The 19,360-nt window shown below is 40.2% G+C and overlaps 1 protein-coding gene across 1 annotated transcript in view; it reads left to right on the top strand.

The window, feature by feature from the left end:
- Window positions 1-19,360, top strand: part of LOC124796264 (FHF complex subunit HOOK interacting protein 2A-like) — a 208,342-nt gene that overhangs the window by 101,153 nt on the left and 87,829 nt on the right. The window contains 3 exon segments of the mRNA XM_047260375.1: window positions 2,988-3,078; window positions 6,838-7,015; window positions 16,551-16,687. Coding sequence (XP_047116331.1) covers window positions 2,988-3,078; window positions 6,838-7,015; window positions 16,551-16,687 — 406 coding nt within the window.

Here is a 19,360-nt window from a genome sequence, read left to right as displayed (position 1 = left end):
TGTACTGACTTGGCAGAAAATCCTAAGAAATTTTTGCCTTATGTCAAAGCGGTAGGTGGATCAAAACAAAATGTCCAGACACTCTGTGACCAAAATGGTACTGAAACAGAGGATGACAGACTAAAGGACGAAATACTAAATGTCTTTTTCCAAAGCTGTTTCACAGAGGAAGACTGCACTGTAGTTCCTTCTCTAGATTGTCGCACAGATGACAAAATGGTAGATATCGAAATAGACGACAGAGGGATAGAGAAACAATTAAAATCGCTCAAAAGAGGAAAGGCTGTTGGTCCTGATGGGATACCAGTTCAATTTTAAACAGAGTACGCGAAGGAACTTGCCCCCCTTCTTGCAGCGGTGTACCATAGGTCTCTAGAAGAGCGTAGCTTTCCAAAGGATTGTAAAAGGGCACAGGTCATCACCGTTTTCAAGAAGGGACGTCGAACAGATGTGCAGAACTATAGATCTATATCTCTAACATTGATCAGTTGTAGAATTTTGGAACACGTATTATGCCCGAGTATAATGACTTTTCTGGAGACTAGAAATCTACTCTGTAGGAATTGGCATGGGTTTCGAAAAAGACGATCGTGTGAAACCCAGCTCACGCTATTCGTCCACGAGACTCAGAGGGCCGTAGACACGGGTTCCCAGGTAGATGCCGTGTTTCTTGACTTCCGCAAGGCATTCGATACAGTTCCCCACAGTCGTTTAATGAACAAAGTAAGAGCATATGGACTATCAGACTAATTGTGTGATTGGATTGAAGAGTTCCTAGATAACAGAATGCAGCATGTCATTCTCAATGGAGAGAAGTCTTCCAAAGTAAGAGTGATTTCAAGTGTGCTGCAGGGGAGTGTCGTAGGACCATTGCTATTCACAATATACTTAAATGACCTTGTGGATGACATTGGAAGTTCACTGAGGCTTTTTCAGATGATGCTGTGGTATATCGAGAGGTTGTAACAATGGAAAATTGTACTGAATCGCAGGAGGATCTGCAGCGAATTGACGCATGGTGCAGGGAATGGCAATTAAATCTCAATGTAGACAAGTGTAATGTGCTGCGAATACATAGAAAGAAAGATCCCTTGTCATTTAGCTACAATGTAGCAGGTCAGCAACTGGAAGCAGTTAATTCCATAAATTATCTGGGAGCACGCATTAGGAGTGATTTAAAATGGAATGATCATATAAAGTTGATCGTCGGTATAGCAGATGCCAGACTGAGATTCACTGGAAAAATCCTAAGGAAATGCAATCCGAAAACAAAGGAAGTAGGTTACAGTACGCTTGTTCGCCCACTGCTTGAATACTGCTCAGCAGTGTGGGATCCGTACCAGATAGGGTTGATAGAAGAGATAGAGAAGATCCAACGGAGAGCAGCGCGCTTCGTTACAGGATCATTTATTAATTGTGAAAGCGTTACGGAGATGATAGATAAACTCCAGTGGAAGACTCTGCAGGAGAGACGCTCAGTAGCTCGGTACGAGCTTTTGTTGAAATTTCGAGAACATACCTTCATCGAGGAGTCAAGCAGTATATTGCTCCCTCCTATGTATATCTCGCGAAGAGACCTTGAGGATAAAATCAGAGAGATTAGAGCCCACGCAGAGGCATACCGACAATCCTTATTTCCACGAAAAATAAGAGACTGGAATAGAAGGGAGAACCTATAGAGATACTCAAGATACCCTCCAACACACACCGTCAGGTGGCTTGCGGAGTATGAATGTAGATGTTGATGTAGATGCTTGCTACATCTCATTGTAAATTTCTCAAAGTTAAGTATTGCCATTTATCTTACTGTAATAAAAATTCAGTAATAGGATTTGCTTGAATTGTTGTCTAGCGATCCGAGAAAGCAGGTTTCCTAGGCACCCTATATTAGACAAGTGGACAGGACACAACATTAAGGAACATCTCGTACTCATTTGTGTGATTCGAAAGTTCTTCTCAGATTGTGAGGCAAAGGTTTTTCTGGTCTTGGCTCATGAGCCATGGGACGAACTTAATGGTAAAACGATGTGTTCCAAGATGTTGTCAGGATTTCAGACATGATCCAGCTGAATGTTACATCCTTCTGCAATCTCTTGGAGAGTCAGTCTTCGATTGGCATGCACAGTTTTGTTGACGTTCCTGACATGAGCGTCGTCAGTAGATGTCGAAGGGCAACCTGAACAAGGCTCATCTTTAACTTCCAACCAGCCATTTTTAAACCATGTGAACCATCAGTAACACTGAGTACAGCTTAAGCACTCATAGCCGTAAGCTTCCTGTGTCATTCATTGTGTCTTTGTGAAAGTTTTCTTGAGTTTGAAGCAAACTTTAGTGCAGACTCCTTGCTCCTGTAATGGTGCCATCTAGAAGTTCGCGAATTGTGCAACACAACATTCTACGCATTACTAACAGACATACAAAAATGAAACTTCCAGCAGTTACATATTAAACACAGGTGTGTGCAGGGATTCCAACCGCTTTTCGCTCCAACACACAATTGATGCAAAATTATGAATGTTACGGTATTTTTTGAACAAACTTCATATTAGAATGAATTTTTACACATCTTTTAATTTCCATCTTTTTCCTCAATTGTTGTCTTTTTTGCTATTGTTAATTCCCTGCAGCGAATAATTTCCACACAGCTTTCTCTTTCTTTTTCACTTGTTGTGAAAGTTAACGTTTCTCAATATTGTATTCATTGCCTCAAACCTTGCTGTGATGATCATGGTGTAGAGATCATATTAAATACTATTTTTGAGATATCATTCTGTCTATAACCTACATTGCTATCATCTGTCTGATGAAGTGTGTCCATACTGTTAATAGCATGTTACACTGTGTGTGCTCTAACTGTACACTATAATGATCACTAAAAAGAAAAAGAATGTTAGAATGATCAGTAACAAGAAAAAGAATGTTAGAACTCAACTTTTCCTCCCTTTTGTGTTTGTTATTGCTATTTGTCTCTTTGTCTTTGTCTTTAGGTTTGATACTCCTGCTTGGGATGAAGGAGCACCCTTTCCCGGTTGCCGTGAAATTACATCATTTTTTGCATGGCTTGACTACTGCAACCAGGTTTGGATAGCTCTGTCATATATTATTGAATATGGTATGATTAGTGAAATACTTTGTAATCATACTCTTCTTTGTTGTTGTGTTATTTTGTGATGTACTCTTGTTTAGAGTTCATTATGACTTGTATTGGCAAGAAATTTCTTTGATCTTTAATATCTCATAAACCAGGATGTTAGATGTAGTTGCTGTTTATACTTAAATAGGGTTGCCACAAGTTCTAGATATTAAGGAATTTCAAATGTATTAGCAAAAAAAAAAAAAACTGGAAAAATCTAAAAATCTTGTTCAGTAGACGAAATGGTTTGTTTACTGAGATGTCATGCATCGTTGCTGGCTGGACACAGCTGAGTACGTGTGCCACTTCCCTACTCCATCATTCTTACTGCTTCTTCCCTCCTACCGTTCTCCTCAGCTTGCAGTCAGTTCTGCCACCACCTTTTGCCACTAGCCTAGCAGCTGCCAACGAGAGGCACGGAGGCATGAGAAGGGGTTTGTTTGGATCTGATTCTCAGAGATTGTTGACGCAGCAGCCGGAGATGGCAGTCATGTGTGCACGAGTTGTGTCTGAGTAACTGTGTGAATGTGTGTATGCTCTCATTTTCTGACAAAGGCTGTGGCCAAAAATTTAGTTGTAAGAATGTGATTGTCTTTTCTACGTGGCTGTCTGTGGCTCAGTGATCATCTTTACAGTGAGTTGCTACCTATCCTCATTAGTATTGATTCTCAGAGTATTTGTGCAAGTTATCTGTTGCACTGATTGATCACCCCAGTCTCATTTCATCAACATGGTGCCTGTGACATATGAATAGCTGGCCACACTAGTGGACGTCCACGATGGGCCAAAACCACGGGCCATTTCTGTCGGTATCTCTAATGGATTGAGTCTGCCAATCTGAAGCCCATCATTTAATGTGCTAGCCCTGCCCATCAGATGTAGTCTCACTATTCTGCCTGCAGGTCAGGTCTGTTTGTGTGTGGCATAATGCAGTGGATTTTTGTAGTTTATCCAAGGACCCAGGACTGCGGTTCTCCTCGGCAGGCCAGAGGCCATGGGCGATGGATTTCAGGACTGTCTCACCGCAAGTGCATTGTACAGCGCAGTGCTTTATAGACATTTTATTTATTCTAGTACATTTTGGCACGTTGAAAATAATTTGTGTGTTAGAAAGTATTAACAGTAAGAAAAAGAAAATTGTGGCAGTCGTTGGCAGTTTGTACGCTACATACTCATACATTTCTCGAAAGAAAAATCACACAATATCTGTAAAATAATAGACATAACAGAGTGACTGATAACCGACAATAACAAACATAGTAGAACCAACATTTTATTGGTGGCCACCTATAGTGTTGGTTTACACAGCTCTTCCGTGTCTTACATACTTCTTTCAAGAGGCTTATGTTTTTTTGGGGTTATTTCTGAAATCAGTGAGGGGATTTTGAATCTGTCTTGTGACTCCAAGACATTGCATATTTTTGTCACCAAATGTGTTTTGTTTTATTGAAATGAAATAACAACAGTGGTCTTAATGAAACACATATACCATTTGGCTTGCTTTCTCCATCTAAAAACGGTTCATTACAAAAGCTGTTGATGTTAGTACTTAAGATTCTTGCTCACACGGGGGAGAAATACGGAAGTCCTTACATTTTTTTGTCAGCTTATGGCTTTACGTACCCTTGAGATCTCAAAATTTGTCAGGGAAAAATGCTAAAACTTGTCTGGAAATTGGGGAAACATCATAGAATTTCACCTGGGAAAACTTGTGGCAACCCTGTTAAATTACGTTGTTTTCCTTTGCAAAATAGTTTTGCGTGTAGACATAAAACATTTGTTTATTGTTATGCGGTAACAGAAATTAAGGGTTGAATGGGGTAACAGAAATTAAGGACTGAACAGAGAAAATGTAAAACCAAATGTAATTCAACACTATCTCACATCTATTTTCTCTAATACAGCTGATGTATCATCTCCACCCCTGTTTGCAAATCACAAAAAATTATAAAAGAATATTAGGTATATTTAATCCTTCATCAGACATAGAAAGCTCACACACATTCACACAAGCCTGACACACACACATGGCCAGTTGTCTCTGGGCACTAAGGACTGACTGAAGCTGCATCTGAGGTAAGCAGCAATATTTGCTTGAGTGGGTAGTGGGGATACAGAAGAGGCATGGAGCCAGGAGGGGGAGGGATATCAGTGTAGAGGTGGAGGAAGATCGTAATGCTGCCTGTGGGAGTGTGGAGGGATGTCGTGGGGTTCAAGATAGTGCTGTTGGGTACAGCATTGGAGCATTTAGAGGCTGTGCTGGGGCAGGATGAACAAGGGGAGAGGGGAAGAGGAGACGAGAGAATTAGAGAAGAGAAAAGGAACACGCAGGTGCATTGGTAGGATAGGAGGCATGTTGTATGGTACTGGAGTTGGAGCAGGGAAGGGGGTAAGCAGGTGGTTGTTATTGTAGATGGAAGTGCCATTGACAGTGACGAACAGATCACTGGGTGGGAAAGGAGTGGGAACTGTAGAGAGTCTAGTTAATTTTTAGGCATTTTATCCCTATTGACAGTAGTGTCCGATTCATTATGTATTTTTCCCTCCACTTTTTTCTAGGCCTGGCTCACTCAGTAGTCACACTTTGTACATTTTTACAAACATCTTTTGCGGCTACTGAATTTTATTATGGCAACCCAACAGTGTGGTTTGTCTCTTAACGTGGGTGACTTCCTGAAAGCTGAGAGTCAGTAAGTCTATCTATATTATGGAAACGTAATCATTGTGAGGACTTGTCTGGTGGACATTATTTTAATTCTCATTTTCTAATACACTGATTTGCTACATGAGCTAGAGATTAATTTTATACATGTGGTGTGTGTTCTTTCAGACATGTCCAAAAGAACAGACACTATTTTGATCCTGCAGCCACTGTGAATCAAGACATAGAGGAGTTAAAGATATTAGCTGCCAGTGGGCATTGATTTATATCAATGGGGCAAGTAATAAATTGGTGCCGGACTGGAATTTGAACCTGGGGTACCTCCTTACTTGACAGATGTGCTGACCAGTTTGCCATCCAGACACAGTGCCCGCTGGCAGCTAATGTCTTTAATTCCTTTGTGTCTTGGAGATTTATTTGTTGTCTGAATCAATCAATAAATATAAAATAATAAGATAAAACTATTATTTTGGTATTAACGATAGCCTGCAGCCTTCACGAAGTTCATGACTGACACTATTTATGTCTATAGACAAGGCTGCATTTTTATTTTTGTTGGACCAGTACCAGGTTATGTGCCCATCTTCAGTGGTCATGTATTTTATTTTTCTGCCCGCATAGAATCTCTATAGATGATTTTGGAAATCCTACTTCATTTTGTAGCTGGTTTTAAGCACATTTTTTTTAGTGTTATGGATGAGGCAGGTATTGTAAAGCACACTGACTCATCAAAAAAACTGAAAACCAGCTAAAAATATAAAATAAAATCTCCAGGAACATTTACAGAGAGCACAAAAGTAAACTACATTATCATTGAAGATGGGCGTCTAATCGGATACTGGCCTGACAGAAATAAAAATAAACACTCAGCCTTGTCTGTGAATATATAAATAATGTAATTCATCCAAAAGTGTAATTTAATTTTATATCATAGTTGCTGGTAACATTGAAGATCAAAATTATGTCAATAATATGTTTTCTGAAATAAAATACTTAACTAAGCATTGTTCTATACTTAGTTGCCTGTTTACTGTTTCTGTAGCTTGTCCAGGAAGCTCACAAAATCATAGGAGACTCTATTTCTAAAAGTATAAGAAGAGATTTTCTGGAACAATGCACGTCTTTACATTTGGTCAATATTGATGATGATCAAAAATTGGGAATAATTGCTTTACTAAGAAAAGGCCTTAGAACTGTGACAGCACCTGCTCTTCTCCAAGGTATAAATTTTGTGTCCTATGTAAAGTATTAAGTTCCACGACATGTGTTTAATAGATAGTTATTTTCTTATACTTAGAATAAATTCTTCAAGAAAAGTTTTGTACCACCTCCATATAATTAGGATAATTACAATTCTGTTAGTTGTTGCCATGACAGGACATCCTGTGAAACGTTACTATATGCCTTCTCTGAAAACTACCAAGAACAGATAGTTTGGAATCCCACACAGGATGGACATATATTGGATCTAGTGGCAACAGGTAGACCTAACCTGTTTGAGAAAGTCCGCATTGAAACTGGTATCAGTGACTATGCAGGTGTTGTAGCACTAATGATTACCAAAGTGCAAAGGGCAGACTAAACAAATAGAAAGATTTATTTGTTCAGTAAACTAGATAAAGAGGCAGTAGTATCATATCTCAGTGAGGAACTTGAACTTTGGTCTGGTCAGAAGTATGTAGAGAACTATGGCTCAGGTTTAAAAAAATACTTGATAATGTTCTGTACTTATATGTACCTATCACAACAGTTTGTGATGGGATGGATCCTCCATGGTTGACAGTCACTGGCAAGAAACTTCTGAAGAAACAGACTACCATGTAATAGGTGTAAAACAAAGCATAGGGCTGTAGGTAGAGAGGTGCTGAATGAAATACTTTTGGCTGTCAAGAGGATGTTGTGTAAAGCCTTCAGTGACTACCAGATCAGAATGTTAACGAAAGATCTTTCACAAAACGTGAAGAACTTTTGGTTAAAAGTAAAGGCCGTGAATGACAACAAAGTTAGTGTAGTGTTCTGACGCTCATGAATGAGACAGGAAGTAAAATTGTGGATAGCAGAGCAATAGTAGAAATGCTTAACTCCATTTTCAAATGTTCCTTTATAAAGGAAAATCCAGGAGTAATGCATCAGTTAAATTCTCACATCACTGCAAAGATTAGAAATATAGATACTAATACTAGTGGTGTTGAGAAGCAGATGAAGTCGTAAAAACTGAGAAAAGCTCTGAGACCTGATGCAATCCAGTTGGATTCTATACCGAGTACAGGGCTTAAAAAATTAGCTTTATGAAGCCAAAAATTAACGTAAATCTGAACTAAAAAGAAAACAATAAGCAACATGAAGGCTTCTTCTTTGAAAGTGCACATCTTTACATATACATATATGTGAAACCAAAATTGCCTGATGCGTAACAATCACTACCATGCTCGACCACATTCATTATAAAAAGTTGGGCTCTTCCTCCGTTTGCTGTTCACAATGTGGAAAAGATGTTGCTGCTCAAGTCTGTCCTACTCTTCAACATAGCCCTCCGAACTCCAGTCCAGTGCACAAGTCTTATGTACCTTTTCCGTACACCTTGGTGCTGAGGATTGTGTCTGTCATTGGTTATAAATGTCTTGAGTCCAGATTGATCATAGGGGAGATGATTGAATACTGTTTGGAGTGACTTAGTCCTCCGTGTTACCTCAAAAGGTAGTGGACAATTCTGCTTCATTTTTCATGGTCCACAAGTCATCGTTTATAGGTAACAATCATCAGTTGGTGATGTTGACAACAGGTGACTCTACAACTCAGATCTTTGATGCTTTGTGTCTCATGATAGAGGTTAAATGTTTAATTGTGTTACTGTAGTTCAAGCCAATTCAATAGGCAGCTCCCCTCGCTGAAAATACTTTTTTGTTGCAAAGTTAAATCTAATTTTGAAAGTTGCCTTCGAGGTAGTTTTACACACAAAAAGAACATGCACATGAAGAGAAGTGGAAAGTGTCTTAAGATTTTAGCTAAAATACTCCATTATGTGACACACATTTCTTTACTACCATAGTGGCATATTCACCAAATCAGTATTCTGTACTGTTGGCACTCATAGCTTGTAAGAAGTATCAGTGCCCTGTAAAAATAGAAAGGAATTTCTAACAGTATGGTTGTAAGAGTTCGAGCTAATGTCGGAAGTACCCCACTTTGAGTGACTAAAATCAATTAAAAATGCATTTAAAATACAGAGATGTGAATTTTGTACAATACATGACGGACATGTATTTTCAAAACTCTGCAGTTGTGTACAATCAATGTTCAAAGGCTAAGGAATATAAAGACTAGAGAAACACAAGTTGCTGAAAAAACGGGCAATTGGGGTGTTTGTATGGGACAGCAAGTAAGGCACAAGAGCTAGATTTTACAGGAGAAGTGAAAAAAGTTTTGTGAGCATGTTACAAGTGAGTTCAAGTTGTAAAAACTTGTTGTGAAGCATAAAAAAACTCATATGAAAGAAACACATGCTCTACAAACACATGAGACCTTGCCCAGTTCGCATTCGGGAGGACGACGGTTCAACCCCGCCGTCTGGCCATCCTGATTTAGGTTTTCCATGTTTTCCCTAAATCGCTACAGGCAAATGCCGGGATGGTTCATTTCAAAGGGCACGCCCGACTTCCTTCCCCGTCCTTCCCTAATCCGATGAGACCGATGACCTCGCTGTCTGGTCTCCTTCCCCAAATCAACCCCCCCCCCCCCCCCCCCCCCCCCAGTGCAGTGTTCTTAATTTTTTTCAGACTGGTGGGTGTCATATGTTTATTGCATAATTAACATTGGAGTACATTATACACGATTTGTTCCATGCAGGTAACCATGTAGCATTTATTAATCTGTTTTATGGAAAATAAGCCTTTAAATGAAAAACTAGAAATTTTTACAGTGTGTGCTTCTACATTGTTTCTGGAAAAAAAAATAAAAAAACTCTTTTTGTGTGTGCCCCATTTCACTTTTGGGTGCTTATTGTATAGTTAATTTTCATGTTCAAATATGTTGTTTTGAGTTTTTCCTTTTCGTTGTGATATAAGATTTTTGTCTAGAACTGCTTCTTATATTTTCTCCATTTATATTACTGACTTGGAGATGTAATTGGGTAGTGAAGTTCAAATATCCTTTCTTAAAATGTAATTGCCTTCTGTTACTGTGTTTCCTATTGCTCCTATTCTTCTCTTTACATTTGATGCAGCAGGGACTTCCATGTTGGAATCTCAGAAGTTTTCCTGGTTCATATATGGTACCATTTACCCATTCCACCAGGACTTCCTGTAGTAACTACACACAAATAAGTATTTGCTTAGTGCATGAATCACTTGAATGAGAAAACAGTTCAGAAGTTCCATACACAGTCCGAGTACAATGCCAGCCTGAATCCAATACAATGCAGAGAGTCCTGAGAATGAAGTCAAGTTAACTTGAGGAGAAAACAACAGGATGGCTGGGTGTGCTCTGCTCTGGGATTATAGTGGGTAGATTGCTTGTCAATCTCTCAAGGTGCCACTGTCTGTCAGCTGCATATGCCAATCATGTTTTGATGCTGCCCTCAACATTTGATTGTGCCACTGCCTGGAGGCCAGACAGGCACCACAGGACAGTGTGAGTAAGTTGATCCATGATAGCTTGGACCGGCACTTCGCATCCTTCTATAGTGGCCACTGAGGCGCTGACATGATACCAGTGGTAACGTAGGGTCACCACAGTGCTCTCCCCTTGAAGGAGCAATTGTGAGATGGTGTGACTCAGGCATCCCTCTCTTGCAGTGTGGAACGCCCTATAGCATTCAGGAAAATGACATCCAAGTCTTTCTGAGCACTGACGATGGATACCTTCGGTGTGGACAGGAGTCCCTTGTTGGCTGCAACAGGAGACTAGGTCTGGAACTTGTCTTGGCAGTGACGACTCCACCATAGGCGGATGACCGATGGTGCAACACCAACCAAGAGGGGGGGGGGGGGCAGTGTCGGAGCTAGATCCATGTGGACATCCAGTGCCTCTGCAGCAGGAACACGAGCTGGTGGGGATGGTACCTGTGAACCACCATCCCATGGAGAAGAAGTTGAAAACCCAGGCTCCAGGCGGGAGGAAGGCTCAGTAGGTGTGTGTAGGGGTGGCAGAGGCCGGTCCCCCCACCCACGGGGATTGTTGGTTGCAGTGGCAGGCCACCAGACCGTCCTTCATCTGCAGTGTGAACCCTCACCAGCCGTGCTGCCTTCGATGACTGCCAGAATCCAATGCTGACGGAATCAGAGGTGCAAGCCCGGACGGGTTCCCTGGCGCCTAGCGTGGTGATGGAGACATCCTGGGTGGGCATGGGATAGGCAGCAGGAGGTGCAGCACCGTGCGTGGCTAGTTCAGTGCAGCAGCTCAGTTGGGTTCTTCTAATTAGCTTGGACATATAAGAACTGAGAAAATGTGTGAGCATTTATTCCTCTGTGGGCTCTCTATGGATGACTTCTTTTGCATTTTGAAAGTCTGTATGAGGCATTCTGCTTCCCCATACGCCTGAGGGTGGAACAGGGTACCCTGATGTACTGGATACCATGTTGTGCACCAAATTCTTGAAAAATCTGTGAGATAAACTGTGGGCCATTGTCCATCACGAGGGTTTGTGGGGGAGGCCTTCTACAGGGAAGATCCAGTTGAGGGCCTACAACTTCGATTCCACAATTATGGAACAACAGTTTACGACGTATGAAAACCAAGTGTAGGCATCTACAACAATCAACTAATATGCGTCCAAAAAAGGGGCCTGTGAGATCCAGGTGGACACACTCATATAGCTGTGAAGGTTCTGGCCTTGGCGAGTAACATTGGCACTGCGCAGGCTAGTGGCCCGCACACTTGAACCAGTGACCATGATGCAAGAGGAGAAGGATGTCCTACCTGAGGGAGGTAGGAATGACCAACTGCAGCACTGCATGTTCCGTAGCCAACGAAATTATTTCATTGATGAGAGTCATTCTATAGTGGAGAAAAAAAATAATTATGGGCAGGACCTGATGCTTGAGCCAGAAACTGTTTTGGCCATCCCCTCTGTTTGTACTGTCACACCTCGCGGAAAATAGGATCCAAACCAACCACGTCAGCGACGTTGGAATTCATAATAGGGAAGGTATCCTTGGTGAAGGTAGAAACAAATGATTTTTTCCCCAGTCGAAGCTGGTCAGGACTCATAGGGAGATGTGCTAGTGCATCTTCGTTGGAGTGCTGAGCCACAGAGCAGAAGTGAATCTCATAGTGATAACTGATAACATCTGGGAAACAGTGCCCACCACTGATGTCTTATGTGCTGTTTTGTCTGGCATGTGTTCTATGGGCCTAAAGAAGGAGACTAAAAGCTTGTGATCCATTACTAAATGAAATTTGACACCCTGTAGAAACACACGAAACTTCTTGGAATCATTAGAAATAGCTTACTTCTTCATTCGAGAATAATTCTTCTCCACCACATTGTATGTCTTTGAGGTAAACACAGTCAGCTGTTCTCAAATGTCAGGATTGCAATGGACCAGTACAGCCCCAGGCCCTACTGACATGCAACTGTCACCACTGCAAGCTATCTACCCAGCTGGAAGGTGGCCAGGCATGTGGCAGAACAATGACTGTCCTTCAGATTTTGAATGTTTGGCCACATGCTGGCATCCAAACAAATGACATGCTCTTTTTCAGTAACTGATTGATAGGATATGCCACAGTAGCTGCCTGTGATATGAATTTTTGGTAATAAACAACCTTTCCTAAAAACCCCTTGGTGCTCCTTTACTTTAACAGGCCAATGGAAGGTGTCAGTAGCCGCAACATGACTGTTTGTCTGCTGGAACCCCAACACGAAATGACATGTTACAGGTATTTAGTAGGGCTGGGAGAAATGTGATTTTTCCCTTGAGATCTCCGTCATGCAAAGTATGAAACAGAAGCCTGAGATTCTGTAGATGTTCCTTGGTGGTGATACCCATGACTACAATGTCATCTAGATAGTTAATGCAACAAGGAACACATGTGAGTTGCTCCAAAAGTCACGGAAATGGGCCGGAGTGCTGGCACCCCAAAAAACAAGCGGCTGTACCTGTAGAGATCATAGTGCATGTCGATTACGAGTAACTGCCATGAATCCTCCTCCAGGTAGTTGTAAATCTGCTAGTTTTGTCATCAGTTCTTCTGGACATAGGATGGCATGTGTGTTCAACACAGACTGTGCATTAATTGTCACATTGAAATCACTGTATAGCTGAAGCTTCCCAGTAGGCTCCTTAATCATCACTAATGGCCTAGCTCATTGGCTTGGACCAGGGGTGGCCAAGATATCAGCTTCATGAACCATGCTGAGGCTTGCTTGCCAAAGTGCTCTGCCTCACTGCAAACTTCAGCTATCGCCATGTTGTGCTGCCTGAGCAGGAGGAGGGGAAAGGGGGAAACTGCAGAGGAGTCGTATTTAAATGGCAATGCAGTTGCACTGCATACAATTTCAGTTCATATTTCTCAGCATCATAGACCACAAATAAAACAAATTTTCAGTATTATTTAATTATTTTTGACACACTAAAGAGGTAGTATAATTTTTATCTGGTGCAAATTGTTAGCATATGAATGGACATAGACAATTTCACAGATTTTTGCATTCAGGTTGCCACATAATTGTAACTTATTTACTGTCATAATCAAAGGTCTTTCATACACATATGTTTATCAGAATGTTGTGGCACTTTTTGTGGAGATGTGAAAACTCTGTTTGAGGCAAACAATGAAAATGTCCTGGACAGTTTTAACATAAAAGGATTTGTCCTCAAAGCAAGAATTATAATGCACATCAATCAGTTACATCTGCACATGCATAGGGGCCTCTCAACTGAAACAGCAAATGGTCTCAAAAACAGATGTAACATTGGCAGTGTCCTCAGAATATTTGAAAAAACTATCCTTGTAATTCTTCCAAGGCCACAACTAGTTCTTCAAATGTTGCAGTTTCTTTCACACTAGTGAGCTTAGGGTACTGGATTGTGTTTTCAAGAATTTATCCCTTCTGCAGTGCAATTTTCTTTTTAAATGCATCCCTATCAAATCAAAAATAAATTGTTTCTCACCTTGCAATATCTTACTGTGGGCAGTCAACTCCACTTGAAATGCAAGGTGTGCAGTCTTCTCTGGATTTTCTAATTTTCATTCTTGCTTTCCTTTTTCCTTTGTAAATTCAACAATAACGCATTTTAAATCAAAAAATCTTTCCAGGCATGCTCCTTGATTTAACCAATGTACTTCACAAAAATATATAAAGTCTTCATTTAATTCCATTGAAAACTGTTGCAACTGACAGTGGAAAAATGGATGGAACTTAAGAAAATTTACTGTACATACTACTGATTTCCTCACATGCTCCATGCCCACAAATTTACCACAAAGTGCTTCTCCATGTACAGAACAGTGAATCTTGTCTGTCAACTGTTGTAATTTTTAGTTCTTTCAGTGTCAGCTAAATCTTTAAATTATTCCTGCATGGTATTGTAAATACATTTACTGTTCATTGTTAAAGGCTTATGATGATAGACCACTATACGCCTTTTTTTGTGCAAACAGGCATTGGACCTGTGAATGTCCTTCATATCCTTCATATCATGAACAAATAGCAAATGGTAAATAGCACTGACACCACAATTCCACTGAAGTGAAGAAAGTTGTGCCGACGAAAAACTACCGCACCACAGTACAAAATGAAATATCAAGCTGTACAAGGTACTTCCAAGAAAAATTGAGCAAAGCCAAGACAGGCAAAGCTGTGGTCTGCACATGGCCTGCCTGTCTTGCTTACGTGTGATTTGGCATGCTGTGGCCTTGGACCAGACAATATATGTTCAGCAACACCTAAAGCAGTACACCTGTCAAGTTCTTCCTTAGCTTGGTCACAAAGTGATGTGGCACTGGTCTAACTCTGAAGAAACAAATTTATGGTGTCAGCTTAAGAGCAGTGTGAGCCTAATGATCTGTGGCCTTGCCTCACCCAGGTGAAAAAAGTCCGAAAATTCCTTACAACATTCATACAATTCCTGATATGGCAAAGGTTGGAAACTATGTTAATTGATTCTCCAACCTTGAACCCAAACACAGCTTTAGCTATCTGGTCATGGCATACTGCCACAGTGCGTCCTCTCTTTCTACAGTGGTGACAAAAAGACCAACAAGTAGGGCAGACTGATCGAACATGTTGAACAAAATAAGGTGGTCAAGAAGGCAGGAGCATGCAGAAACCAATCCATGGACATGTTGGTGTGGAGCTTGGTAGCTGGGCATGCTGTACCACTGCAGTGTCTGCTGCTGAAGTTGTGATGGAATGTGAATGCGTACCATCATCTAAGTTGACATTGGTCCATCCACCCAGAAATCCAGCTGATGGCCCACCGCCTGAGGAATTTCAAACAACTGAGAAAGAGAGAGGACTTCTTCCAGGCTGAGTTCTTCAAATTGCAGCACCCATTGGTGGACCTCTTTGTTGAAAGCTGATCTAATGATAGCATCCCTAACCACAGCATCAGGATAAGACTTCTTAGACTGAAAAGTAACGAAACAGCACTTTTTACTAAGGCCCTCAACTCCACAGCCCAAGCCTGATAATATTGACGGTTTTGCTTCCTGCACTGATAAAACTCCGCTCTTGTGGAAATAAATATGAGTATGCTGGCAGTACTATGACATCAAAAAGTGACACATTTAGTCAAATGTAAGGGATGCAGGATCCTGAAGAGAAACTAACTTTCCTAACAAGTGGTAAATTCGGTGTGATATCCATGGTGGGAAGAGGGCTTTAATGGAACAGGCATATGATATCTTGAAGACTGCGAAGTGTCATCACAGATCTTTCTTGTACACTTCTAATACTCAGCAGCCTCATTGCAGATGAGGAAAGGAGGCAGGTGAGCTGGCAGTTGCTGAGGCCTTGCTAATAGGATGGTCAACACTCTGTCCAGCATGGTAGTTTGCTCTTGTTGTTGCAATTCCAGACATCTGTGGCTTTCCAGCTGTTGCTGCAGTAATCTTGAAGCACTACCTCCAAGGACGCACATGTCGACATTGTTGAATAGGCAAAAAATGTGTGAATGTTCTACTGCACTTGTCACCACTTATGCAATAACTATTAACACAAATAAGTACAAGCATAGTGCATTAATCACTTTAATGAGATAACGGTTTAGAAATTCCATACACAGTCTGAATACAATGCCATACACAGTCTGAATACAATGCCAGGCTGATTTCAGTACAGTGCAGAATGACCCCAAGAGTGGAGCCCAGTTAATATGATGAAACATGATAACAGAATGGCTGAATGCACTCTGCTCCAGGATTATATAAGGTAGATTGCATTTTCACTCTCTTGAGGTGGCATTGTGTGTCGTCTGCACACACCAACTCTGATGCTGTGCTACCTTCAATGTTTAATCGTGCCACTGCCTTGCAGTTGGCCCTGCACAGGGGCATGCAAGTTGAATCGTGATGGCTTGCGCCGGTGCCTTATGTCCTGCTATGTCAGTGGCTGCCAAGGTGACAGCACAGTATGAGTGGTAACATAGGGTTGCCACATTTGCGATGATCTTATTTACACCTAATATTTATCAACACTGAGTTACTGATATTTGTTGAGCTTCATTTGCACCTATCCCACTTTCAGTGAAGTGTAAAAACATAATATGGGATAGAGTAACAAATAAAAAAAATCTTATTTTTTCTTTTCAGAATTTTTGGTTTGGTTTCTTGGAAACACGGAAGAAAATGAATTGCCAAGATCTGAAACTCCTCCGGTATTAAATGTTATAGAGTGCTGCTTACATAAAGCAGATGATATTAGTCTTGAAGCATTGCAGTTGTTCCAGGTAAATATGTCTATGTTTTGATGATAGTGCCAGTTAATGGATAATGTCAGAAATAGATCTCTGGTGTTTTCACATGTTTCTCCTCTAAGCTTATATATGTTCTTTCTGATCATTTGTATATTGTAATTCTTTTTTGTTCTAATTCCATTGAATTTTTGTATCAGTGACACAGTGTTATAGCCACATCATAACACATTCTTAATATTTTAAAAGAAAAATTATAAAAAGAAATAGTGAAGTATGAAATGCGGAATAAAAGTAATAATATTAAACCTATATCATAAGAATTTACATTATATTACAAGGCTTAATAATGAGCAATGGAAATGGATAGAAATTGGGTGCTCCCATGGAATGATTTTGTATTATCACTTTAAATAAAGGGTCTATATCTGTTTGTGGTGAAAGGCAGTAAATTCAAGTATGTTTTGTTTAATGCAGTTCAAAGTAATTATTGCCTAAAAATATAAGGTGTCCCAGGAGGAATGGCCAGTATTGAGGAATATGACAGGAACAATAATTTGAAGCAAAAAAGTCTAATAAAAATAGGCTTTAGAGTGCTTACCTTAAGTACTATGAGCACAGCTTTATTTTGTCTCGAAGGAATGATCAATATTCAGGAATATCATAGGAATAATCATTCAAAGCAACAAAAGTCTAGTAAATATGTGCTCTGAAATACTTGCCTTAAGAACTATGAGGATTTCTTCATTTTGGATACTGTGAAACAAATCACTTCTACTGCAAGCTCTTTGCTTTCCATATTTTTGGGAGGAAATAGTAAGGACCAATACAAGAAAAAAATGTCCAGTAAACATGGGCTGTAAAATGCGTACCTTAAGAGCTACGGGCACTTGTTCAATAGAAGAGATGTGTTTCACAGTAGCGAAGATGAACAAGTGCTCATAGCTCTTGAGGTATGCACTTTAGAGCCCATCTGGACATTTTTTCCTTGTTTTAGTCCTTACTTCTTCCTCCCAAAATATGGAAAGAGAAGAGCTTGCAGTAGAAGAGATTTGTTCCACAGTATTGAAGGTGAAGAAATGCTCATAGTATGTAAGATAGTCATGTGTTTTAGAGCCCATGTTTACTTGACTTTTTTGCTTTAATTAATTTTGATTGTTCCTATCATATCCCAGAATACTGACCATTCCTCCTGAGACGTCCTGAACAGATCTGTCCAGTACAAGATGTAGCTTCTTCTGTTCTGCAAAATTACATTGGGGTAGAGTCACTGGCCAGTTCACACATTCAGGAGGTGGCATTTCAGTACTGCCAATACACACATTTAAAAATGAAAACATTAATAATTGCTTTTGGAATTGTAAGAGAGAAAAACGGATAATTTTGTGAAAGGTAGAAAGTAGTTGTCACTCAGGCACTAGGATGAGAAAGATACACCTGTAGTCCGTATGATGGGAGATAATTTTTTTACTGTATTTAATGTACGTAAATCTTGGATCTCTGAGATGAATTTAAAAAAAAAAAATTGTTGCACCTGTGCCAGAAGAGTGCGTTGTGCTATGAAAATTTGGAATATGACTAGTTCAGTCTGATACCTGACAACAGGACTTCTATCCAAGAATTGTTGCTGTTAGTGACTTCAAAGTGAGACTCCCCAGCCTGAAATACACTCTTTTGACATTCTTGAGGTAACAGGGATAAAATAAAGGGAGCTAAAGGGTATCCAAAACTGTAACAGAAGCCAGACTACCGTTATAAAGAGTTGAAGGGCATGAAAAGGAAGCAGTAGTTGACAAGGAAGCAACAAAGGGCTGTAGCCAATCCCTAGGTTATTCAAACCATATATTGAGCAAGCAGCAGAAAAAAACCTAAGCTAAATCTGGAATGTACTTGGAAGATCAGTTGAAAGGAAACAATAGTTTTGTGAAGAAAGGTTACTATACAATCATGAACTAGAGTAAAACTAGGGTAACAGAATTTCATCAAATCAAATCAGGCTCTGCTGAAGTATATATCAGAAATAAGACACTAAAAGTAGTAGATTATTTCTGCTATCTTTACATCAAAACATGGTGGTCAAAGTACAATGTGTACAAAATGCGGGGGAGGAGGGGGGGGGGGGGGGGAGGGCAGGGAGAAAAAGGACTTGTTTACAGCAAATATAAATTAAGTGTTAGGAAGTCTGTCATGACGGATTTGTTTTGGAGTGTAGCAGTGGTGGAAGTGAAATGTGGATGACAAACAGTACAAACTTGAAGAGAATAGGACCTCTTGAATTATGGTGCTACAGTAGAATGTCAGCAATTTGACAAATAGATTGTATAACTGACGAAAAATTACTGAATTGAACTGCGGAGAAAAGAAGTTTATGATACAACTTGACAAAAAGGAGACATTGGTTGATAGGACATAATACTGAGCCACTTACAAGGAGACCACACCGCCATCAGATTTTTGTAATTTTTTTATGTTTATGGTACCGGAAGTTCAGAAAAATACCAATACACCAAAGTAGTTTGATGCAACTATCAAAAATTCTCGAGAAAATTGGCTTATAAGTTTTCTGAGCAGCTGTAATTCACCAAAGCTACACCAAGTTTTTGACAGGTCACATGGCTAAATTGGTACTGCTTGAGACTAATAGTTGATGGTTGCAGTCTTGTTTCAATCTTTATTTATTTATTTATTCCCCTTCACTCAGTTTGAATG

This window comes from Schistocerca piceifrons, chromosome 4, assembly GCF_021461385.2.
Source record: "Schistocerca piceifrons isolate TAMUIC-IGC-003096 chromosome 4, iqSchPice1.1, whole genome shotgun sequence".
Lineage (NCBI taxonomy): Eukaryota > Metazoa > Arthropoda > Insecta > Orthoptera > Acrididae > Schistocerca > Schistocerca piceifrons.
Note: the sequence above shows the minus strand (reverse complement) of the source record. Positions and strands in the feature narration are given on the sequence as shown.